The following is a 26,817-nucleotide window of genomic DNA, read 5'->3' as shown; positions in this document are numbered from 1 at the left end:
CTTTCAATTTGAGCCTAAGAACCTTAGAATTTTGAACTTCCTAGAGTGCACCAAAACTGAAATTGTTGATACTCACATGTAAATCTCGCCGTGCTCTTCAATTTGTCGCAAATGGCATCCAAAAATTTTAAGTACGGAAAGAGGAATCAAAGCTTGAAATTGAAAAATAAAAAAAAGAAAAGAAAAGGGAAGCTTCGGGACTGGATGAGAGAGACAGTTACGTAGGGAGAGAGAAACTGATCTGCTTAATGGCCTTTTGTGTGTTTAAAATATTGGTGGGGCCCACTAATTAAAATAATTTCTTTTAACATATATATATATATATATAGTATAACATTACATAAATCATTAATGGTGTTTTTTTACTTTACGGATTATTTTATACTCTCTCAGATTATGTGATCCTAATGTATAAATAAAAATAAAACATTTACTTGCATTTTGATATGTGGTTGGTCAGACAATGCAACCTTTTAGTTTTTTTTCCCCACCAAGTAACTCTTTAACCAAAGCGAGATTTAAAAAAAATAATAAAAATAAATAAATAAAATGAAATGAATGAATGATAGACAGGAAAGTAATGAATATACATAATACTACGTAGAGCATGTTTAGTAACTTCAGTTGCTCGGACCATCCAAGCCGTATTTTTGTTGAGAAAATTACCTGCAAAGGGACAGTCCAGCATGCCACGTGGCGTAGAATTACCACTTATTCATGGTAATCGTAATCTTCCTCACCGGTTCAGTGTCACTCTCTCGATCTCTGAGGATTAATCCATCAGAAATGGCGACTCTAGCTCGATTGTCCAGGAAAGCCCTAACCTCCACTCTCCCCACTCACCACCTCTTACTTCGCCGCACACTCGGCACCGAAGCCGCCAAGATCGCAGATTCGCCCAATCGAGTGAAATGGGACTACAGGGGACAGAGAAAGATCATCCCTCTGGGTCAGTGGCTGCCCAAGATCGCCGTCGACGCTTACGTCGCCCCCAACGTCGTCCTCGCCGGACAGGTCACCGTCTGCGACGGAGCCTCCGTCTGGAATGGGGCGGTCCTTCGGGGCGATCTCAACAAGATTACGATCGGTTTCTGCTCCAATGTCCAGGAGAGGTGTGTCGTTCACGCTGCTTGGTCTACTCCAACAGGTTCAGATTCCTTTATATTCACTCTGATTCTTAGGGTTTTTGATTAATTGCTCAATGTATGAAAGGAGAAGTTCTTACCTTGAATTCATTTCAGGTTTTTTATATTTTGCAACCGTAGAAAACAAAAACATATCTCGACGGAAATTAAACAGTAAAATTCAGTCCCAGTAATATCAATGTAGTTTAAATGAGTATAATTTTCTGATTCTGGATATTTTGTTTTGAATTATTTTATTAGCATTGTTGATGCCGAAATCCTAGCGACTTGGAACGGCGGTGTTTACTTGCAAAACAGCAGGACGTGACCTCGAATGGCACCGGTGGGATGATGGTTGAGGACCCTCCGACGATCAAATTAGTACTTGTAATCATATAGTAGAAGAATTAAATCTGTATTTAATGGTTGAGATCTGCATTCTCATTATTAACGGAGTTGGTTGAGATCTGCATTCTCATCATTAACGGAGTTGGTTGAGCAGATGTCGATTAGGAAGATTATGTTGATCTTCTCTAATTGATCTCCCCTAGGCCTTATCTTCCACAATTGAATGCATGATTTGCCATCTTTTCAACAAAGTCGAAACAGTAAGGGCGACAATTAAAGTTAGGGTTATTTTTCCCCTATGAGTTGCCCCCTATTTCCTGGTTTGGAGCGGACTAGGAAATATATATATATATTTTTCTCTCTTTTTTTTATTTTTATTTATATCCCGAGCACTATTCCCAAGGTGAGCGTACTTTCAGGTACTGTTCCTAAGGTGGGAATTTTTTTACACCCTCGGCACTATTCCAGAGTTTAGTTTTTTTTTTTTTTTTTTTTTCCAGTGATCATGCCTTGATCTCGGATAACCAGCCCATTTGCATGCATTGGCAACTAGGCATTAAACTTGGGTGACGAGACCTTTGTAGGTTAGGCCTTGGTCTTGGTCTGCAAACTAGGCATTAAACTTGGGTGACGAGACCTTTGTAGGTTAGGCCTTTGTCTTGGTCTCTGATGACCAGGCATTGGTCTTGGATGACCGAGCCTTTGTAGACTTTGGACAATCAAGCCTTAGTCTTGGTTGTCAAGGCTTTGGTCCCGGATGACTAAGCCTTGGTTTCTGATAACCAAGGTTGTACCCTTTAGGCAATGTGCTTGCCCAAGGGTTGTCCCCCTGGGCATACCTTTTTGATCTAACTTTTGGTGTTGGAACCATTTTCCTTTTTTAGAGTCGTGTTTAGATCTATTTGAACATTACTATCTCGACCCTTTAATAAGGGGAGTAGTTGTTCTTACTCCTTTGGTAAAGGGTTCGTAATATATTCAAGTTTCACTCAGCTTGTCCCATTGATAAGGGGAATAATGATTTCGAGCTTCATTCAGCCCGCCCTTTTAATAAAGGGTTTAATTTTTTTGTGTTTCACTCAGCTCGCCCTTTTAATAAAGGGTTAGTTTTTACGAGTTTCACCCAACTCGCCCCTTTAATAAAGGGATGTTTTGCCCAAACTTTATAAGTTTGCCCTTTAATAAGGGAATAGGCTCTTCTTCTTCTTTTTTTTAAAGGTTTTATGAATTGGCCCTTTAATAAGGGAGTAAAAAAAATTTCAGTTTCGTGAACTTATCCTTTATGCTCGCCCTGCACTGTGGCTGCGCCTATGGTGGCTATGACCCGTCAGACTAGAAGTGCATGAGACCAGGTTTGGTTCCTGGTAGAATAGACCATCCTTGGTGCTCGATGATCAGAATCCTCATTGGGCATGGGACTACTTTGGATGCGGTGAATTGATTGTAGAAACTTTATTGGACTCAGAATCCTTCCTAGTATGTAGAAACCTAACAGGCTATGGTTTTGGATGACCTGTGTCTGGTCTCGGAAGACCAGGTAGCCCGAGAAGTCAGTTACTGGCTGGGAAGAGAGACCAGGAACTTGGTTGGCTTGACGTACCGAGGTTGATGCGTCGGTCTTCAAAACCTTGTCGTCATATGTAGATCGATGAGTGATATCATGTGGTTCACTGCTTTCCCCAGTATAATGAATGTGGGATGTTGGGAGACATCAGACCTTCTTGGACGTGAGGGCCTCGAGATACATACTTGGGTGTAGAAAGCCACCCTGATTGCACAAATAGACGAGTAGTGAGACTTCACTGTTGCTAGAGACCTCCTTTGTGGTAGAGGTTTCACTGGTAAGTAGAAACTCTCTCGTTGGTAATGGCCTCCTTGGTGGGTATAGACCACCCACCAGTTTATGTAGGTGAGGAATGATTAGGCCTTAATCTTCAATGAACAGGCCTTGGTAGTTGGCTTCGCCAAATAGGAGATAGGATTTGGTCATGGACGACCAGACCTTAGTAGTACGGTGACCAAGCACCACCAGATGGAAGTCACTAGACACGTTGGTCTGGTGCCCAGGCCGATGTGCCAAACTTTGAATGTTGTCATCGTATATTTGGTGGGGGAATCTTGATGTGGAGACCCGTCCTTCAATGAGAACGGGGAACCCGTTGTCAACGGATAACTTTAGGATGGTTTTCATGATCGGAAAACTTCGTCTTGCCGTCCGAGTCGAATCGGGTCAGAATTACTATTTATTCAGGAAACTAATCATTTTTCACAGACGATGCTAGTTGTTGATGCGGAAATCCTCACGATTCGGAACAGCGGCGTTTACCTGCAAAACAACAGGATGTTACCTCGAATGGCACCGGTGGCGTGCCGGCCGAGGACCCTCGGATGATTGAGTTACGTATAGCAGAAGAATTAAATCTGTATTGAATGTTTAGGGGTTTTTTCTCATACCTGACTTATGGTTCGATGCCCTATTTATGGCTGCCGATTGGAATCAAGTCGGTTCAGCCCATGTCGATGGTTGAGATATGCTTTCTCATCATTAACGGAGCAGATGTCGATTAGGAAGATTATGTTGATCTTCTCTAACTGATCTCTTCTATCTTCCACAACTGAATGAATGATTTGTGCTCTTTTCAACGAAGTCTAAGGAAACAGTTCAGTAAGGGCGACGGTCAAAGTTAGGGTTATTTTTCTCCTATCAAGCATCATTGTTAGGAAGTAATTGTTTATATTTACATCATATTGTTCAATTTTTTCTTCCTTTTTTGTCTGTTGATTGTCTGTGGTATGGCTAAATGTGGCTTTTTCTTTGGTGTTTCATGGCTGATAAGTCTAAACTTAGGATTTTTTGTTGTTGTTGTTGAATATTCATAGAAAAGGCACACTAAGATTGCTGAATGCCATACTTGAATCAGTTAGAACATAATAATAATTTGGCATTGGCAAATGACAATGAAATGTGTTCCATCGTAAAATGATAATTACATGAAAACTGTATATAGTTTTCTTTCACATGGGAAGTCAGTTATGTGCAGAGAAGTTTAGTGGTCATAAGAGCAGATTAACACTTAAATAACTCTGTTAGGTGATGAATTTTCTCTCTCCCAAGATTGTTAATCATCTTTGACTCTTTGGCTTTATTGCAAACTGTTATGGAATTTGTACGCTTTAAGTTATACCATGATATTTTAATCTTCAAGTATTATATTGCCTTTTGTTATGATTTTTCTTTGATCAAGCCTTACTTAATATTTTCAACATTATTTTCCTTAATTATTTCCCTTTATGGCCTGCTGTGGAATAATGCACTTAAATTACTGGGTACTTTTATTATTTTCACAAGTTTTCTTTAGAGAATGTGTTGCGGTCAGGTCCTAGTGCTCAAACTTTAAGAGTTGTTTGCAAGGTGGATATTGAAAAGGCTTATGATTATGTAATCATGATATCTTGCACTAATTAATAATTATGATGTATGAGTTTATGGTCGAGATGATGGTAACTTATAGAGGAACATGTAGGCATATGGAAGGAAAACCTATCACCCCTTCTCGTGTTTTAATCATTGGAGGAAACCTTTGGTCGAGTAAGAGGTTGGGATGGGAGTTAGGGTTGTGGAGGTTCCTCAATCACTCTTCTGTGATAGTGTGATATGCATATGAGATCAATTATTTGTGATTCTGCAAAAATTCATTTTAGGATTATCATAGTAGGTGCGCATTTAGATGTTCCAAGGTTGTGTCAAGCTAGAGGGTGAACATTGCAGAATTTAAGCCTCTAGTTGTCAATATTCCAAACATATCAGAATGGCAGCAAAATTGTTTTGTAGGGTGAGTGACCTCATATTCCTACCTGGGGGACCCTCTTGATACTCACTAAAACATTTCTGTGAGGGAATGCATTGTTTACAAGATTGATTGGCAGTGCAAATATTGTTATTTTTCAAATCTCAGAATTATCTTTCTTTTTTTTCTTTTTTTTTAAATAAAAAATAAAAATTATGGGTTAAAATTTCAGAAATAAGCTTTCCTAAGACACTTAGGTTTATTGTGATAACTTCATTACTTTATAACCCATTATTAGTGAAGAAGGATGTGATGTTTTCCAAGTCCCAAGCCTTACCCCTTTCTACTACATGGGATGATCTCATTTTTGTGTATATTTTTGGACATTCTTGAAGGAGAGAACTACGGGGATATTTGAAGGAATAGTTGAAGAATTTTCTGAAGCCATTTACTAGGTCCAAGATAATATGATATATTAAATATGAAGCATGGACTCCGGATTCAGGGTATGTGGAAATTTTACAATTGATATGCTTGATACCAATGGAGAGTAGGACTGTTGTCCAAGACACTGATACTTAGAGTGCACCTATGCCCAAAAATAGATCTAGAGGGGGATGAATAGATCTTGTCTGGTGTTTGACTTACAATAACCAAATTTTATAATTCAGCAATTACAGTTCAAATGCAGCAATATAATTTTTTTGAACTGTAGAGAGCAAATATAAAATACCAGCAATTACACATGAGCACATGATTTACGTGAAAAACCTCAATAGAGAAATTCATTGGACCTAGTTTAAGCAAATTAAATCTACTACGTGAAGAAAAGTAATATGACTCTAGGTATCGGACACTAAACACTCAGAATCACCCAATTTACCTCTCATCCAAACTCACGCCAAATACTCCACCCATGCTCTGCTGTTATCAATTGATGAATCCGTTTACTTTGCTTGTTACTTATTAAGCTCAACAAGTATCTCCATTACACATTTTTATAATTAAACTTTGATTCCCATGTGAATGGAAATGAGGATACGTCACTCTGGGTGGAAATAGGATACTGTTTGAGGGTAGCACGTTCCCAAAGGAGTATCATTCCCATTGCCAATAGCATGCGTGAAATGTGGGATCAGCGGAGGGGAATGAGATGCCCATTGCCACCCCTCAGTTCCCATTATCCAAACACTCCCAGAATGGTAAAAACACGATGTAGATGCATCGGCAAGAAAGCTGAGAGGTAGCACCATTGGAGTGTGCAGTGCCAAAGATGACATCATCGTGTGGATTGAAAGTTGTTACTGCACTGGTTAGGAGAACTGCATCAATTCAAGTTGAAGGCACTAAATGGACGACAGAAAGTCTAAAAAGAATGTGGTCAAAATAGTAAGAAAACACTTGTTGACTCATACTCGAATGCAGATTTAGCTCTAAACAAAGATGAATAGCTGAATGGCAAAAATAAGAATGCATGTATCTGGTCTCAAGTAAGGGTATTAGGATGGGTATTTGGCCTTTCAAGTTGAGTTGAATTGAATTTAGATTGGATATTAGAAAGAAATTTTGGTTTTTATATCACTGCATTTATATTTGAAAAATTAGTGGATAACTGGACACAATATTGTGATATTTTGCAATTAATTATGAATCTGAATGCCAAAAGGAAAAGGAAAAAAAATATGATACACAGTTTTATGAACCCAATGTAAGGAAAAAATTATGTATTTGATATACTTGGGAGCACAAAACTATGTTTGAATGTGAGATAACGAGGGAAGAGTTTTTATTGCTCACTAATGTGGTGATAAAATTACATTTGAAAATATGAAATTTTAAGTGAATCGTTGTCGGTGATAAAAGAACTTTCTTGTGTTTTACTCATCATGTTTCTGATTCCTAAATCCCATTGTATATTGCAACTCTCACTGAAGTGTACGTGTGTGCAGATGCAATTGCTTTTGTTGCACATAGAGATTCTTTGCTCTGCCCCCCACCCCCACGAAATAGTAAAAAAGCAGGAAAAACATATGTGAATTATGCTGAGGTATCTTCAGATTATTTATTATATATGCTACTTATTCCTTGTATCAGGACTGCCAGCAGAGACATCCATTGAGAGATTCGTGACAGTTGGTGCATGCAGTCTTTTGCGGTCGTGCACAATTGAGCCGGAGTGCATTATTGGGCAGCATTCCATCCTTATGGAAGGTTCTTTGGTGGAGACCCACTCCATCCTTGAAGCTGGGTCAGTGGTTCCCCCAGGGAGGAGGATTCCAACAGGTGAACTATGGGCTGGGAATCCTGCTAGGTGTGTTAGGACCCTGAGTCATGAAGAGACCTTAGAGATCCCTAAACTCGCTGTTGCGATTAACGATCTGAGCAAAAGTCATTTCTCAGAGTTCCTCCCTTACTCAACAGTATATTTGGAGGTCGAGAAAATGAAGAAGTCCTTGGGGATTTCTATATGAAAATTGGGTTTCATGTTTCTGTGTATCAGTCACTCGGAATTCTCATTGAAAGGAAACAAGTTTGAGTTTATTGTTTTCGGGTTTTGTAATGTTGGCTGAAGGGGGGTCTTGCAGTGTGATTCCTATCCAAGTTAGAAACTATTTTATTTCTTTCCTTCTTTCTTTTTGATAATGTTCTTTTCGGACTTTTGGTGCTACATTCTTCTCCTCTTAGAATGTAGATACAACTTTTGAGTGGGTGTAATTGAAATTTATTTGCTGAACACAAACAACAGGAATAAATGTTTGGTTGTCTTTGTGCGAAATGGAGATGACATTGCAGATGTTGCCAATGCCCCAGTGGTGCTTTTTTATTTATCAATATTATTTTATGCCTATCTGGGCTGGAAGTATGTAGTTGAGAGTAATATTTCCCGCTTGTATCAAATGTATATCACTTCAAAACTAGAAACTTCAGAAAAAAATAATATATATTTTCCGATTGTTTCCTTCTTTTTAGTGCGAATATACGAATCTAAGCTACCAATTGAAAAGATGAGAGATTTGTTTGGTCAAATTAAATTAACTAATGTTCCACAGTGCATGGTTCACCCAAATATTAAAATAGACACCCCCACTCCCAAAAAATAAAAAAAGGTGTACGTGTGTATATATTATTTTCAACTAAACTATATAATGAATATATAAGTGCCCTTGTCTATGGTTGGCCACGCCAGCGTTCCATGCTTGCCTTCTTAACTTTACATTGCCCCATTTTTTTTAAAATGAAGGAAAAAAAATAAGGTAACGATCATCACAAGTATTCACTATTTAAAGATTGTTAGGTTGTAATATTATAATTTTTTAAATGATCATAACCAATGAGTGACTATGCGTAATGGTTTATGTGAACCCTATCATATGGTGGGACCCACATATATATGGTTGTGATTTGAAATATTTTAACCCTATTTTTTAGACTATAATTGATATAATTAAAGAACAAATCACACACATTAATGTATTGACGTGGAACTGATTCAATATGGTCAAAGTACTATTTCCTCACCATCGCGAAATGCAGCCGGCGGGGTTCGAGTGGTCAACTTCTTTTAATTGGATGATTGAAAATTACAAGGGCTTGTACCGTGAATCACTAGGATCCACTTAGATAGTACAAGTGAAGACCTAAGGCGAATAATTGGGAGGCTATTTTATATCTGCTATATATGTGTGTGTGTGTGTGTACGTACGAGTATTAATATAGTAAATGGTTAAAAAGAACAGGTCAGAAAAAGTAATAGAGAATAAGAAAAAGAAATAATTGTAGTATACTTCAAATACTTTAAAATGTTATCTATTCCTTAAGTGGGTGTCAAAGTCTGTGATTTATCAAAATCTATTGCCACTTTCTGTCTGGCTTGTGAAAACAAAAGGTTAGGAATTCAAGTCATCACAAGGATGAGTGATTGTGTGAGCATGTTTGTATAAATAAAATAAAAAATCTGATATTTAAATTCAATACAGTTATTTTTAATTATAAGCCCAGTTCAAAGAATTGGTGAGGGTTTTCAAACTTATAAAAGCGGTCACATAAAGAGTAGATATTTGTGTGAACGTGGCCCTATGAACCCAAGAAATTTGCTCCACCTACATGTAGAAATGCTGGTAAAAAGGTTTTATGTTTCGTTTTATTAAAGGATAAATTGCATTAACCTTCCTTCAGTTTGAGCAAATAACACAAATAAATCGTCCAACATTTATTACTTTAATCTCCTCTCAAATTTGGTAGGTGTGATAAACGGTATTCTTAGCATTTTCTAACAAATTTGTAAAACAAATTTTATAAAATAACAATTTTGTCCTTCTCTTATATAAAATGTAATATAATATAAGAATATTATTGATTTTTTTACTTTCAAAAATCCCTTTTTGACAACTAAATTCAAAAGAGATCAAAATAATAAACACTAAATAATTATCCATGCATGCATATAATTTATTCAGGTCACTAGATGATGAGTATGATTTACCCCTTCCATAAAACATATATGCCAATGATGTGATATGTATCCACTATCTTTTCACATAAGAGAAACTAATATAGAGGGACAATTTTTTCGAAGTGGGGCCGGTCGTGGATGTGGAAGAGCTCGAGTTGGCAACTGCTTGGGATCTGAAGGGACCAAATGACCGAGCCCCTACCTATATCGTCTCAAAGGCCAAATCCAACTTCATATATATAATATAATATTTATGCACACAGTACGTATGTATTCTTAAAGCAAACTATATATGCCAATCCAAGCTCTAAACCATAGATTCTATGGCACAAATGAGACAATTAATTAGGTAATATGGTGAGCAAACACTAAAGTTGACGAATCTTCGTACTGACTAATATACATATATATATAGAGAGAGAGAGAGAGAGAGATGGAGATTGGCGAATCTAGTTTCTTTGTCTTTGGTATCCAAGAAAAGGAACCATTAAGAGGAAAACTTATATATCCAATTTTAAAATCTGATGGGTGTAGTGTAAGAATTAACCATTTGATCGATTCTTATAATAATTGTACGAAATAATTAACCACTTGCTTCAACATTAGTTGTTGGTTTTCCGTCTAACACTGTTTAGGCTTCAATGATTGCTACAACTTTTCAACCACCCCTATCACCAGCCACCATCCCATGCAAATCATGGAAGTCGATCCACACTAGGGTTGCTGGTCATTTCACCAAATATATCTAGTAGTGTTTTTAGTAATACATATATGCTCTTGCTATTCGCAAATAATAATAATAAAGGGTATAATTCATTTAGACGTTTGTCAATATTTGAAGGAGATGCTTTCACATTTGTAAAACTGATCCCCTCTTAGTGGCTAACAATGTTAAAAGACGGAATGAAATGTCTTTTCTACCCTCTCTTCTATATATATATTTTTTAATTATTCTTCTTCTTCACCGTCGGCAACACCTGCACTGAAACGTGTGGAAGCTTTGTTTTCTTCCTCCTCAGTCAAGCTTGCTCCACTAATTTATCACTCACCCATTCAATAATCATATATATATGGATCAAAGCTGCGTTTTCTCAAGCATAAATTCGAGCTCGCGTTGTCACTGTATCTCATTCTTGCCGTCTTGGGTGAGTGGAAAAGTAACCTCCATGGACCGTGACGAATGGTCGTTGTCCTCCCTTTATCATTGGGTCGCTAAGCACATCAATACTACGGCGGCCTAATGGTGGTCGATGTTATAGATAATCAACATATGGCGACCCACTTTTGCCATAACGCGACCATGTCGCCAGAAAAACGACCTAGTGATCGGAGTGTAGCAGTGACCATATAGGTTGACGCGGGTTGCTTCAGGTAGGGGATTCCAAGTCGCAGCCCGCCGGCAACTTGGATGTCAGCAAATTAAAAGTGTCTTTGACTAGCTTAAACTGTTGAATAAGTGAGGAAACTGATGTGTGTCAGAAAAAGTAAGGGATCTAACTGAATTTTTATAAATGTGTAAGGCTCTCCTCGAAGTATTGTCAAACTATAGGGGTCTAAAGAATATATATATACATATATATATAGAGAGAGAGAGAGAAAGAATTGGTGTCACCTATTTTATGAGCCAAAAATAAATAAATTTCGATGAAAATTTTATGAGCAAAACTCAAAAAGTGGTGGCTTAATTATGGATTATTAGAATTAGTATCATTATTTCACCCACAATAATTATTATTGTAAGCATCTATGCATGCCACATAATTCCTACAAGGCCACGACATCACTAAGTGATGTGGATCATCATGAGCTGGCTATTGGCCGGGTTTGCCACTTCAATAATTCCCCCCTTTTCTCTTTTTTTTCTTTTTTTTAAAAGTTCTATTGATGAGCTAAAATTGAACCCATAACTTTTGCGGTTGTATATTCTCATATAAATAATGGAGTATGTATATATGATTTCAATACAAATATTAAAATTCGGATATTACTGGTGGTTTAGTTACATAATTGGTAGAATCTTTAACTTTTTGAATAAATGTGTCCCCATGTATTGTGAGATATTTCACTTAATTATAGGACCCACAACAGCAATTGTGACATGAAATTCATGCTTTGTGAAACACCGACTAATAATGTCGATTATGCTAAGCAATATATGTTTGTACAGTCTTTACTTAATGGTCGATCTGGAATAGCAAATATCAAACATTATATATATATATATATATATTGTAGAGTATCGTGTATAAACATTTTATGTCTTATCGGTTATGTCGTATACAGATATAAATATAACTACGACATAACTGATAAGACATAAAATATATATATTTTGAAAGATAATATATTTATATTTGTATACGACATAATTGATAAGACATAAAATGTTTATACACAATACTCTACAATTTGTAAAAGCAGTATACGATATCCTTCAAGCATGTCGCCCCTCTTGCTCTTAGGTTAACTTTTTTATTTTTCCAAGTTTTAGGCCAACAATGATGACATAATGATGATAATATGATGAGTAATGTTAGTCTGACTAATTGGTAGTAGATTCCTGGAGGCATTATTTGAAGTTACTGTGGAGAAAGGGACCATTTTCTGCAATTTTTGTAATTGTCATCAACCACTGTGTCTGTGTGAAAAGTGTTTTATATAAAGTGTATTCCATTCTTACAAATGATGAAGCAAAGACTTATATGTATATATATAGATCTCTCAACCATTGCTCTTTCTTGTTAATCTCTCTATTACTCCACTTCTTCTTTTCTCTTGTATATAAACTCTGCTTCAGTTGGTCGTGATCATGAGACAAACAAGTTTGAAAGTGCAAGAGTTCTCTTAATTTCTTTTGCGCAGGTAAGAGTTCTTAATCTAACTAAAGAAGTATATATGTGTGTATATATATTAGCAGTATATATTTATATATATGTGTGTATAATTTTCTTGTGGTGCATGTAGTAATTGCCGAGGAAGTGATATATGATATTGGCACAGTTCAATCAAATGAAATCTCCCAACAATTAATTGGGTTTTTTAATTTGATTGAGCCGTGCCAATATCATTTTCCTTTGTGACTATCCCTTGATTTGATCATAAAACTCCATTTTACTGTGTTTTCTTCTCCTGTGTTTTGAACTAAAAAGTCAGCAAAAAATGTCATGTAGTGATCTAATGGAGTTACCCGGTTTTAGGGTTTCATGTTATATAATTTAATGGTGATTATTAATGAAGGTGAAATTAATAATTGTCCTATATATGCAATCACTCCTGTTATACTGGTATCATTGTTGATATTTTTTCTTACATTTCATCATATATGTAAGATCATAAATTAATCCCAAAATTATTGATGCAGTCTGTGTGATGGAATATATTAACGAATACCATAGAATTATTATGCATGCTCCAACTAGACCATTGAATTATATTCAAGTGGACCGACTTTAATTTTTTTTTTTCCCGAAAAGGACTGATCTCAATTGTTTATCTATTTGATAGCCTCGGAGCATCTCCGGGAGCAAATGATTGAGGGTTCTCGAATTAAAAAACCCATGTCCCAAAAATAAAAATAAAAATAGCCTGCCCGATTTGGTCAAACGATCCAACATCCTTGTTTCCATCGACAACTATGGCTACAATTTCCGTGTATATGTTAACATCAAATTCATCAACACCTTACATGCATCTGGATCCTTTGTTTTAGCGGGTTCTCTACTATAGCGTATAGTTATGTGTTTAACGCGATCAAAACGAATTTTATGATGTTAAAACACTATTTAATTGTGTTGAGTGCACCTACATCACATACCTAGTGCTCTACCATAAAGATAATGCCCGGAAACAAGGACTTTCTTTCCTTCATGCCCTTTACCATGATCTAATGTACATAAAACAATACCGACTACCATTATCATATCATTTACATCATCAATCATGATCACAAGTGTCTTATGCTAATAGAATTTATAGCATAGAATGTATTAGTGTTAAACAACTAATGATCTAACCTACATAAAACACTACGAACCACCATTAATTACAGTATCATTTGCATAATTTCATCATCTTGTTGTTCTTAATCACTGTAATGCATGTGATCATTTCATCATATTCATGTTCTTCTTTATCCATGTTCTTCTTTAAGCATGTTAGCCTAGTCATTTTGGTTGCTTTGTCTAATCATCTAGTGGCTCATTGCCCCTTAAAACATGACCAAAAAAAAAACAATAGAGCAGGCTGAAACCTCGGGTGACTTGGGCAGTTGTCTAAGGCCCATTTTTTGAGGGAAAAAAAAAAAGCTCACGATCTTTTTATTTATGGTATTTATTTTTGTGTAAATAACGAATTTTTTTAAATTTGAGCTCTATTATAGATTTTTTATTTAAGATATATGCTCTCCAATTTTTACATGGATTAATAGTTTTTATATATAAACGTAAAGTAATAGTACACTAAGTCTCGTTTGTTTATTTAGGAAAAAAAAAAAGTCTGGTTTGTTTCGATAAAAATATTTTCCTTTTTTTTTTTTTTTTTCAGGTAAAATATATATATATTTTTTTATTTTTTGATATTTGACAAATGTTAGTCGAATCCATTGGATGGAGAATGTAAAATAGCTTGCCAAAAATTGATCATAAGTTATTTTTGTTAAGTTTTAATATATATTTTTTTTCGTAAATATTTTACGACAACCAAACACCAAAAAATTTTATACTCAAACAAACGGAAATTACATCTCTAATATAATTTGTAGCAATAAAGAGATTGGAATGTGTTACTTGTTTCATTGATTTTTTGTTCATGTAGAATTCTAGCTTCTTACTTGGTCTACTGTTTTGTATCTGTATTTGAAAACCTAAATTATCATATTTAACGTTTTTAGAGACAATAAAAAACAAATATGGTTACGACATGCAGGTAAAAACAACATTAGAAATATCACTCATGGCTCCTTGCAGGTAAAAACAACATTAGAAATATCACTCATGGCTCCTTTCAGAGTAATCCATATCGCATTCGCATGGTTAATGTTGTCATTTTGCCTTATGGTTGCTCTTCTGAGCAGTTTGTTCATGGCCTATTGTTGATATTTAGAGCAGTTTGTTCTTGCTGCTGCTTAGGTTGGTTTGTTTACGCTACTGCTTAGGTTGGTTGTGGATTTGTATTGTTGTCTTTTTCTCCCTCACAGATGGGGATCCTTGTACATTCTTTCCTTTCTTCAATGAAGCTTACCCTTTAACTTAAAAAAAACATGTAAACCTTACTTGTGTAGCTGCTAGCTTATTGTTAAAGTTGTGGTGTGTAATATGATAAATCTGACGGTTTTGGTGGTGATTGATTTGTACTAGTTTGTTTGACTGGGCGTGTGGGTGTGTTGTTTGTTAGAGTTACAAATTATTTTTTTTGTGTGATAATTGGCGGGAGGGTTGTGAAAAGTCGAGCGATGAGAAAAGTGTCGTCCATAAGAGTGCACAGCAAGCAAGTAACAATGATCCTCTGGATGATATTTTACGTGGTTCGATCGTTTGAGTGGATGAAATTAATTTATCACTATCAGTAATAATTTTAAATTGGTGAAATTTCACATCATTACACAGTAGTAAAAGTTACCATTTTCTATAAACCGCATAAAAGACGAGACCTGTCTGAAGATTTTAATAATTACTTTTGACCATAATTTGAGTAATTATACAGATGCGCGCTCCCACAACTTTTTTATCTTTCACGTCCTCACTTTTTTTCTTCGTGTGTATTAACTAAATAAATAAATAATTACATGTATATTTTTAATTCTTCTCATCCACAATTTATCTCTTCATGGAAGGAAGGTGTGCAAGCTCCAAGATACAGCATATGGTAAGAAATTTCCTATTAAATTTATGGTTTAGATGGACAAGGACTAGGATTTGGATTTGCATTGTAGAGATTGAAAATTACAAATTTAGCAATATTGATTTTTTTTTTTTTTTAATGACGTGAAAACTCTCGCAACCACCCACCCTTCGGACTTTTTAGTTGAAATTTAGTCTCCATGTGATATGACACCTCAAATTTAGCCTCCAAATGATATGACAACGGCACTGATAAAGACTTTCATTCAGATTTCAAGGTTCAAAACTGGGGATTGAAAGCCACTGGTTTTTTTTTTTTTTTTTTTTTTTTTTTTTGTCTCTTTGCAATTCTTTAATGAGAAAGGTCCATCAAGAATGAATGAAAAATCAAGGAGTGCGAATCCTCCTCATCCCAGATCCATCGAGCCCTTTGGCCATATCCGGAATCAATCTCTAACCACCTTGATCCATCGACCATCATCATTCATTTCGCAACTAAAAACAAAAAATAATAAAGGTTCATTAAGGATAAACTGCAATCAATTTTCACTAACTTGCAAAAATAGACACAACGGGACTGTGTGTGTGTGTTTGAGCATCGAATGTTGTTTTGCTTGATCCAATATCTAACAATACATGTCAGACTCTTTTACCTAGAGTTACCATTTTGTGTCTCTCCCATGTCCACACTTCAGATACGGTAACTCACAAATGGTTATGGCTTGTGAGTTACAATTTGAGGGTGCGAATCGGAAAGACACAAATTGGGTTGTTACACCGATTAAACTTGAAACTCTGAACAAAAGTCGCCAAGAATCACCAGCAACTCCAAGTCCCAAACAACAACCAAAAACAGAAAGGTAACACGAGGAACTCAGTTCAAGATGGGGAGACTTCATTTCCAAAAAGTACTAAAAGAAAATTTCATAATCTAACATTCTGGTAGTACAGGAGTGTATGACATCGCTAGGTAAACAGTGCTATAGACATGCAGACAACAACGAACACTGCTCTGCTGAGCTTCTTGACTGTACAAGCTTAAAGAGCCACGTCCAATTTCCCCACCACAAAAAGCTCCTCCCAGTGGAATCCCAGGAAAATTCTCCAGAAATGGGAAGCTATCAACATAAGAGCGCCTGAAGAAAGAATTACCACGGCCACAACAAGAGAAGATAATGCCTCCAAATACTTCTTTATTACCATCTTGCTTCAAAAGTTTGAGGTTTTCTGAGACATTGCTACAGAAGGAGAAAGCAGTGCTGGAATCTGACTGGTAGAATCGAAATGAATCGCCAGTTTTGATTCCACAGCCATTAACAAATAGGTATTCTTCATCTCCCCTGTCAAAAGATTTCATATTAAATTTGAAGGAAACAAGGATTAAGTGGTTGACTAGCAGCTACCATGTGCACACCCACCCAAACATACCCAAAAAAAGATCAAGGAGAAATGTTTTAGAGAGACTTGTTAAGAAAAAATATCGAGGAAAAAAAAAATTGAAGCTTATATAGCAGCGGTAGTGCGGTACTAAATTCAACAATGAATCTCACTTATATAATCATTAACATTTTCAGAGAAATGAACGCTAAAACCCATGGCCAAATATTGTACATTATCACTTATAGACCAAGTGTAAGAGTATCTTTTGATGGGGTGTGGAAGCCATAACAAAGATGGCTGGTACAGGTTTCATGGTAATGGTCCAAAAACTGCTATAAAAGTAGCAGGAGCTAAGTTTGTTCAAGCTTTGAGAGCTTTACAATTTAAAACAGTTGTCTAATACGATCAAGGATATTGTGCTTTGCATAGCTTTAGACAGACTTATTGCAGCTGCATCAATTTCTATTCAAGCCCATTGACCCAAACAGTCCTTTGAATAAATAAAGGAGCCAAGATCTAGTATACATGCTGTTTTACTTGGGCGGAGCCAGGATCCCATGGTTGGGGGAGCCGAACTTTAAGCCAAACGTGTTACACTACTGATTAGATGCATGCCAAACCCAATTTGTTTACCTTTTTTTTTTTGGCTATATCTAGTCAAATATTTTAATTTTTTTAGAAAACAATGAAAAAAATAAATTAGAGAACCATGTGAATATAAACTAATTATGGCTTGAAATATTGCAAACCATAAATTAAATAGACTCAACAATTCTGATTTCAATTCATCAATTAAAATGAATCCATTAATTAAAAAAACAGACAAATATAAACTAATTAAAGCTTGGAAATTGCAACAAACCCATTAGTCAAATATATTAATCGAATCGAATCTAAACTGATTCAAGCTACAGAATTTGGATAAACCCATTCATTAGACACCATTGATTGCAAACCAATCAAGATACTTAAAATCATAACCCTAATTTTTTAATTTTCAATACTCTTATATATTGACATATATACATTATTTACATTTGAATACATATATACATATACATATACATATACATATACATAATGACAAATAAATACAATATACGGTGTATATATAATCCTTATTTTAGCATTTATGCGATCTTTTAATTAGAGAGAGAGAGTGAGAGAAGGGGGGGGAATAGAAGAAAGAGTGAAACTTACATAGTATTTAATCTCTTTTATCTACATAGCATTGAACAAGAATCCATGGAGATGATGAAAAATCGATGGAGCTTTGTAAATTTGAAACCTTCGCTATTGTTTCACTTTTTGGTAAGATAAAAATAAAGTTCAAGTGCGTGTGAATATATTTATGTACTCCGTATGATATATATTATTAATTTCCTATTGAATTTGGGCTTAACAACATTTTATATATTAGTATTGGTTTAAAGTTGCTAAAGGCTCAATGAATAATTTTTGGGGGGCCAAGTATGGACTTAGTTTTGTAAGTGTTATTAAAGGCCCAAGGTGAACCAAGGCACTAGAGGTCCTTTGGAGCCTAGGCGTGGGGCACACGGCGAGGCACGCGCCTAAGTGAGGTAAGGTGCACAATTGAAACTTTAAATTACCATAAAAATATTCATATCTCATAAGTCATATCAATATTCTAAAAATTAATATCAAATATAAAAAAGTAAATTCATTAACCAAACAAGCATCCAACAACCCATAAAACAGAGCAAAAATTTGTTTTATTGCAAGGCAAAGCAGATTTTTTTTTTTTTTTTGAATGGCAAAACAGAGCACAAAAAGCAATAAATCTGTTAACAACAATAACAACAACAACAACAACAACAACAACAACAAAAAAAGACGCAAAGACAGAATAAGTAGATGAAGAGAGAGAAGTAGACGAGAAGAGAGAAAGTGTTAAAGAAAAAAAGGAGAAAAAATTGAGCCCCAAAAAAAAAAGACGGACAGAGAAGAGAACTAGACGAAGAGAGAGATGTAAACAAAGATAAGAAGAAAGGAGTACAAGAGAAGAGAGGAGTGAGAAGTAGAGGAGAAAAGAGAGAAGAAGAAGAAAGAACAAACGCGGCTTCGTTGTTCATCTCTGCAACTAGGGCTTTATCGTTTGTCTCACGCTCTCACTCTTTCTCTGTTCGGTTAACACTACTCTTGGGCTTTCTAATTTGTTTATTCTTTTGAACAAAAGTTTCTTCTCTCGTACGTTGGGCTTTCTTATTTGTCTATTAAGTTGTCAAAAGTACCCTTTTTGGCTTAAGAAATAGAATAATCATAGTTTTTTTAAAAAAATCAGTGAGGCGCGCCTGACAAACAGTACGAGGCGCAACCGAGGCGTGCACCTAGTAAACATTAATGAGCCTGGGATGACAACAGGTGCTAGACCTGCGCCTCGAGCTAGGCGCGAGCCTAGGCGCGCCTTTAACAACACTGGTTTTGTTGGGCCATATAGTAGTAAATGTTTTCAAAAAATCTGGGGGGGCCCCCTGCTGGCCCACATGCCTCCGCCCCTGGTTTTACTAATACTAAATTAGCTTTAAAAGATGAGGTATATATGTTTCTGTCTTGACTTCTATTTACTTATAGCTAAAACAAGGATATATTTTCTCTTCATGCACTGGATTTCATATATCATCTGTTTACAAGTGATGCAGTTCTTATGATTTATAAAAATGAAATATTGATAACACTTGAAGTAGCAACACTTCTAGAAAATAAAATAAAACAAAACATCCTTCCGTGCAACAATACCCATTATACCATAATTTCCTAATGATCTACCAAGAACCATTCGCACAATTGTTCCCCCAACTTTGTAGAACCCCCTTTGAGCCCCATAAGCAAATTTCATGTAGCCTCTACCATTTTTCCAACTGATTTTAGTTGCTCCTAAAACAATAACAAATAAAAAAGAAAAAGAAAAAAATGAAGGCGAAGACAGCTAGCATGCAGGCAATTGACTTGCTATGTTGCCATATTGACTAATTTCCATGTGGCAACCATTGAGACCTTGGGAATTTATACTAGTGCTGTATTTGTTCTTTATCCACTCAACTAAAGAGGACGATTGGCACAGAACATTCTCCATTGCGTAGCCTAGAATTATATGCTATATATAATACCCATGTAACCCCGTCAAAAGAATTATGTTTATTCAATAATAATATGATATTAAATACTTATAAGGACTTGCAATAAAATAAAATAAAATAAAAAGGGAAACAAAAAAAGAAACAAACTTTTACATGAACTTCTTTCCCTTATTCAAGGCACTGCAACAATTTAGCAAAAGATTGAACATGGCTGCACAGAAATAATAAGCTTCATAACTTACCCCATTACTTCATGGAATGCCAAGGATGTTACCCAGCTCGCTTTCTCCAACCCAATTGAACATTTTCTTCTTTCTGTGACGCCAATGTACAAAGCCGGATACTCAATACGATCTCCCATCTGCCACAAGTCATTGCTCAAAGCTCACTTGAGAAATAATAAGAAATTTTAACATAAAAAAAGTGAACAAACGACAATAAATGCTCCCACACACAAGCACAGACTGGGTCATTTTCAAAAGGTCAAAAGAAAAAGAAAAAAAAAAAAGGTTCATTTCAGAAGCATGGCAGAAACTAAAAGCAGATCATAGACTACAGCCAAGAGCCCCAACAAATACTTCATCTTCATACAAACTTATAAAATCTACTATGTACTGATTATAGTTGTTGAGTCGTGTATCATATGTGTAGCATTCTCATTTTTTTTATATAAAAAAGAAAATATGTATCGTGCATTTTTTTTTAAATCTCTTTTTCCATCTTTTGAAATATGTTAGAGAAAAGGAAAAAGTGTGCATACTTGAAACGTATATAAAAGTAAGAATGGACTACAGTCAAGAGCCCCAACAAATACGACTTCATCTTCATACAAACTTATAAAATCTACTATGTACTGATTATAGTAGTTGAGTCGTGTATCACGTGTACCATTCTCATTTTTTTTATTAAAAAATATATGTATCGTGCATTTTTTAAAATCTCTTTTTCCATCTTTTGAAATTTGTTAGAGAAAAGGAAAAAGTGTGCACACTTGAAACGAATATAAAAGTAAGAATGGAGCTTTAAGTAATATAAAATAAACTTCATGACTACCATAAGCCAAAGAGACGAACACATGCAACCATCAAAATCCAAGGTTATAAACAACAATAAGTGAAGATAAAAATAAATCAATTCAGAAGAAGCTGCAGCATTTAGTCCCAAGATATACAGGATGACCCTTCTAGGCTTTACACTGTACTTCTAAAAGATATAATATTCAACTTGTCCACCCCTAAGCAGTAACATGCTAACAGCCGTAATATAATAATATAATATATATACATATATAATATATGTATGCATGTATGTAGCCTAAAAAAAAAAAGTAATCCCACGTAGTTTAGAGTTATCCTAATACTCACAACTCCCTTATTCATCCCTAAACCAGCATCATCACCAGCTTCACAATTAACCAACATTCAGAGTCAACTTCTCACACCCAAATATAATCACACTTATATAATATCAATATGGGTATTCAATTCACAGACACAGCAAAATACTCTAAACAGAAGGGGAGAGGAAGAAGACCCTGAGGAGAAATTGTGATTAGGAACACACCTGAAGAAGATGATAAGAAATGGGAGCATTGAATCAGGCGAGTGAACTTTCCATATTTTAACTAACTTTACTGTGGTCTTCAAAAGAAAACCATACAAGATAGGCATTCACTTATGCTAAAATCATGCAAGATGTGAAAGATTAGCAAACTACAGAACTACTAATCATGGAATAACTAATAAGCACATTATTCTCCTGAATCTCCCGGTGTTCAATGAAATGTATTAATGATTATCCATAAGACAATAAGCTGATCTACCAAGGCAAAAACTTACTCAAGGAGAACTCTTTAGCTATTAAATTATCGGATTATTACAGCCCATTTGAAGCATTAATTAGATCATCCGTTCAAGTCCATTTAACATATCCACAAAAGAAAAGAAAATAAAATAGCAGCTGAAACTTGAATTTTGTACGAAAGGAATCACTGTGAGAAATTATAACAAATCTTCTACAAGTTCACTTAAGGAAAATACTAGCATACTTCGTCATTGATGTCATTTAGCATAGTTTGACCATCAAGAACATCATGGAGTCCTTCTCTTCTAGCAGTGAGCCATGTAGAACAGTCACTACGTTTTTCTCTAACAGAAACTGCCTTGTGCATGGGACCTATTGGTGATATACCAGGTGAAAATGCAACACGGAATTGAGTGTCCCCTATACCTGAAAACCACACCAAAACATATTTGGTAACAAACAAATAACCTTAAACAAAGAAATGAATAATAAGAAAAGTAAATTTGAAGCCCTATCACTGTATCACAATCAAATCAATTGTGCTAAAGTTAATTGATTGGAGCAATAGCACATCAAAACTTCACGGGTAGTGTTAAGGTGAATCAGAAACAGCAGGCCAATAAAAAGAAACAAGATGGCATTAAAGCAACACATAGCAAACAGAGCAGAATGCATAAGGGTTGCTTCCAAGCATGTCTTTTTCAAAAATAATAATAATTAAACAGCTATAAAACATTTTGCAAGAGATCAACAAAAATTGCAAGGAAAACATTCAAATTAGTTGTCAACATCAAGAACTAGGGATTTCAACATTAGGAACTAGGAAATATCTGACTTACAAGAAGCGAACTTTCTAAGAATTTTTTTTACCTCATTCAAGTTTTGGCCTTCTCTATGATGGATTGATGGAGCAAAGAAAACGAAAAAAAATAAAATAAAATAAAATAAATAATAATAATAATTAAAAAAAAGAATGAAGAAAATGAGTATGAAACTTCAGGCACAATCTTCAATTTGGGCAAATGTATCTTAGAACATCGAAATTAAAATTCACCTACTTCAGAGGCGCAAACCCAACCAACTCAGTGCTCTTTCTCTAGGAATAGTCTAAATGAAATCATTTCCGAGTGGCACAATGCAATAAGATAGAAAAGGTGATAATTATCTTCATTATCTTTATTTAAATTATATTTATAAATGAAAATAGATATAAATTGGCAAGATGATGGCAACAATTGCGATGGAAAATATATTTCAGTTTTGACATCTGAAAAGAAGTACCAAGAGGCTTGTTTCTATCCGTCGCAAGTAGAAGGGCAACAGCAACAACATTGTCTTTTTGCCTCCTATTGGCGTTACTAGAATCACCATTTCTTCTATAAAGGAATTTATTACTCTCACCACCCACAATGAAAGTCTCCCTAGACATGGCATAATCTGAAAAACACAAAATCAATCAGCATAACCAACCATGAAATAAAATATGAGCCTAGATAATTGATTTATAGGATGAAGTTGTGAGTTGCTTAAATACATAGTGCTGCTCAAAAATTCGATAGAACAATTTTAAAAGAGCCACTAAAAAGAATCAAAATAATAAACATTATAAATAATGTAGTATATCTGACAGTACATGAGTAGTGCCCGGGAACCGTGTTTTCTAGTTTCTATTTTCTGTTTTAGGAAACTTTAGTTGTTTTAATTTCCTAATAGTTTGGTGTCTGTTTTAGGAAAGTTTTCCATTGATTTAATTTCCTAAATAATTTAGGATTTGCTTAGGCCTATAAATATTCAGGGATCAGTAATTACTTTTATCAATATCAGAAAATTCGAGAGTTTCTCTCGTGGATTCAAGTGTTTAAAGAATAATAGAAACTAGAAAACACTGTTCCCAAGCACTGCTCATGTATTGTCACATGTACTACAACAATAAACCACTTCTATTGTAGAAGAAGACCCTTTACTTGAATTGTTCATTTCATCTACAGTTCCATGAACCATATAAGAGTAGGTCCAACTATTGTTTAGTTGCTACCACAACTTAGAATCTCTTTCCAAAAAAGGATATAAATTAAAAAGTGCATGCAAATGTTGAGGAATGTAAATACAAGTGCATGTTTGTATGAATTTGAAACAACACTCACCCATCTTATCAAGGATAGTTTTCATGTCAATTCTCAAGCCCTAAAATATATTTGTCATAATATGTTAGAACTGCAACAAATAATGAAATCTACTAAAATAGTAGGAAGGTCTTATTTTTGAATGGAAATAAGTAAGTTTAAAAAAAAATGATATTAACGTACTCCAAACATAATGATTCCAGCAGGCGATGTGCCACCTGAAACAGAGGCTGTGTATTCCCTAATATCCATCACCCATTTGTCAATCAGGCCCTCCATCCCCAATTTGTCAACCAGGGCCACTTGAGGTTCCTGATATTAGTGAGTAATTCCAAGTTAATCTCTTTCATGCACAAAAAACATACAAAGAACTAAAAATAAAAAAATACACATATTTCTGCCATTGAAAATTACGCTTTAAATACCATTAACATTGGAAAATACATATTCCAAAGATGCCAAATCCACAAAGTAATTGCCCAGTAGAAAAAAGAGAATTATTTATATTACTGGAAGAAAATTTAAATTAAGAATCCAATTTTATGTAATTAAAAACAGCCTTTTGTTGTTTAATGCAGTAGTTTTACCTCAATAGATCGTACTAGTGGGATAACATCAACTTTTAATCCAGGTAAAAATCCAATGGTCAATATGATCCCATGAGCATCTGGAACATCATTATCCTCATCATCAGTAATACCCCATTGAATCTGAACAATTTTTTGAGAAGGAATACATAAGAACACCTAATTTATATTTACATGTATGCAGTAACATATAAATTAAACAAAAGAAATAGACAGTAAACCTCTTTGAATTCGTTAGTAAGTGCTTCTCTTCCCATAATTCCATTGAACTCACATGTAATAACTGGAGCTATGAAGCCCAATTTTTTTGTAATCTGCATTATAGCTCTGTATCAAGTAATGAATTCGTAAAGCAAATATATACATGTATATAAATATAGAGATGTCATACAAGGTTGTGAGTGAGCCGCAAGTTAAAGGAGGGGCCAACACAGGCAATCGCAAAATGAGGTCGGATGGGCTGAGATAGAACCTTATCAACAACCTCTTTCACTGCAACCTACAATGAACAAAAAATCATGATTTTTAAAAAATATATATAATTTCCGCTTCAATTTTCTGGGGAACCAAACGGATAGAGTTAGGGCTTTTGGAAATTGGTACAGTTAGGGATATTATCACCTGTAGTGAAGGATTGAGAGATAGAGCAGAGGAGAGCTTGGGGCGAGAGAGGATACGTTTGCAGACGGTGTTCCAGGAGCGGCTAACGCACGCAGCGGATGCGAAGGATAAAGCTGGGAGTCTGGAGAGTACGGTTTGAAGAAGGTCTTCACCTATTAGATCGATACCACTCCTTCCTCCGTGTCTCTCTTTCTGTTTCTCCCTGTGTCTCGGCATTTCTGCTGCTACCTTCTCTTCCTACTCTTTCAATTCACAGCCGAACCCAATGATGTCTTTCGGGACAGATGGACGGGAAGATAGAGAGAGAGAGCGGTGCACATCTAAGGGTATGTTTGGTAGGATGGAAAATAACGGAAAGCACAATACGGAGTGTTATGTTAAAAAAAAAAAAAAATGTAAAAAGAAACGGAAGGAAACTTTTTTATTTTTTATAAAAATAAAGACAAATTTAACATTAATAAAATTTCTTTAAAAATACCAGCATTTTTTTTTTTCCTTCCATTTTATTTTTTTAAAGATAAAAAAATTTACTTATCAAACTTTAAGGCTCTGTTATGCTGGCTGAGTGAAAAAAAAGAAACATTATTTACAAAAGAAAATAAAATAAATGAAAGGAGATATGATCTTTGTGTTGTTTGATTAATGAAGAAAAATAAAGAAAATGATAATAATAATTTTTGAAAAAAAGAAAAGAAAATAAATTATTTTAATTAATTTACTGTTTATTTTAATTAATTTACTGTCATACTTTTTTTTCCATATTTTTGTCTTTTATAAAAAAGTAAAGACAATTTTGGTATTAAAAATGTTAGGCGTTTCAATTTTATTTCCTCCCATTTTAATATTAATAAACACATCAAACTTTAATATATCTCACCAAATCCTTCCATTCTATTTTTTTCCCATCCAAAATTTTATACCTAACACAAAAAATCATATCCCTCCGTTTCATTTCCTTTCTTTTCTTTCCAATTCTTCCATCAAAACTGGGTCTAATGAATCCCTCTAAATCCTTGCATTACCTTTCTTTTCCTTCAAAATTATACCATACACAAAATAACTGTAACGACCATAAACTGAATACCGAAAATAATAAAAATTTAAAAAAAAAAAATTCGGCATGACCTCCGCTAAAAATGGTCCTACAACAACCTGTTCAAATGAAAAAAAACAACGGCCTTTTAAGGCCTATCCAACCTGCCCCAACACACCATACAAAAGAAATATAATGCAATCCCCAATACAACAACATCAATAACCTTCCCTAATTAGCCCATCATCGTCATCTCCTTCAATTTAAGCATTTACATGGTCTCAGTTTACAACAAAAATAAATCAAGTATCTTAGTTATGTTACAGGGCCATTATTTGCAAAAATAAATACGCTTTTACATAATTTGAGACAATACAAAAAAATGGGCTAAGATACAAAAGATAACAAAATACAACTCCTAATCTTCTTCAAACTTGCGGGGGATTGTCATCCGCCACTTCTTTTCCGAACCCTGAAAAATGTTAAATGATAGGGGTGAGTAAAATTACTCAGTAGGTAGTGCCTAAAGCACACCTCTTGAAACCTCGTGAATCCACATCATGAATAGGAATAAAGAAATTGGGATAATACCATGCCGGAAAAATAATATAATCATCATGCC

General features: G+C 35.0%; 2 protein-coding genes across 3 annotated transcripts; one reads left to right on the top strand and one right to left on the bottom strand.

Moving 5' to 3' along the window:
* The first annotated feature begins 651 nt into the window (after window positions 1–651).
* On the top strand, window positions 652–8,036 carry LOC132307814 (gamma carbonic anhydrase-like 2, mitochondrial). The gene is made up of 2 exons (XM_059805686.1): window positions 652–1,147; window positions 7,355–8,036. The coding sequence occupies exons 1-2, from the start codon at window positions 718–720 to the stop codon at window positions 7,729–7,731; spliced, it is 807 nt and encodes a 268-aa protein (XP_059661669.1). The 5' UTR covers window positions 652–717; the 3' UTR covers window positions 7,732–8,036.
* Window positions 8,037–16,072: 8,036 nt separating this feature from the next.
* Window positions 16,073–25,503, bottom strand: LOC132307813 (F-box/LRR-repeat protein At5g63520). 2 transcript variants are annotated; one of them, XM_059805684.1, is made up of 10 exons: window positions 25,163–25,502; window positions 24,933–25,040; window positions 24,763–24,855; window positions 24,542–24,664; window positions 24,138–24,266; window positions 23,976–24,015; window positions 23,113–23,268; window positions 22,076–22,257; window positions 20,271–20,389; window positions 16,073–16,890 (listed from the first exon to the last, which is right to left on the bottom strand). In XM_059805684.1, the coding sequence occupies exons 1-10, from the start codon at window positions 25,376–25,378 to the stop codon at window positions 16,482–16,484; spliced, it is 1,575 nt and encodes a 524-aa protein (XP_059661667.1). In that variant the 5' UTR covers window positions 25,379–25,502; the 3' UTR covers window positions 16,073–16,481. The 2 variants fall into 2 exon arrangements, with proteins under 2 accessions (XP_059661667.1, XP_059661668.1); XM_059805685.1 differs by lacking the exon at window positions 23,113–23,268 and having other exon boundaries at window positions 25,163–25,503.
* Window positions 25,504–26,817: the final 1,314 nt, after the last annotated feature.

The sequence above is a fragment of the Cornus florida genome, unplaced genomic scaffold (genome assembly GCF_030987335.1).
Source record: "Cornus florida cultivar Cherokee Brave unplaced genomic scaffold, ASM3098733v1 CherokeeBrave_3.0.0_Hap2_Chr05, whole genome shotgun sequence".
Taxonomy (NCBI): Eukaryota; Viridiplantae; Streptophyta; class Magnoliopsida; order Cornales; family Cornaceae; genus Cornus; species Cornus florida.
This window is presented reverse-complemented; position numbering and strand designations above follow the sequence as displayed.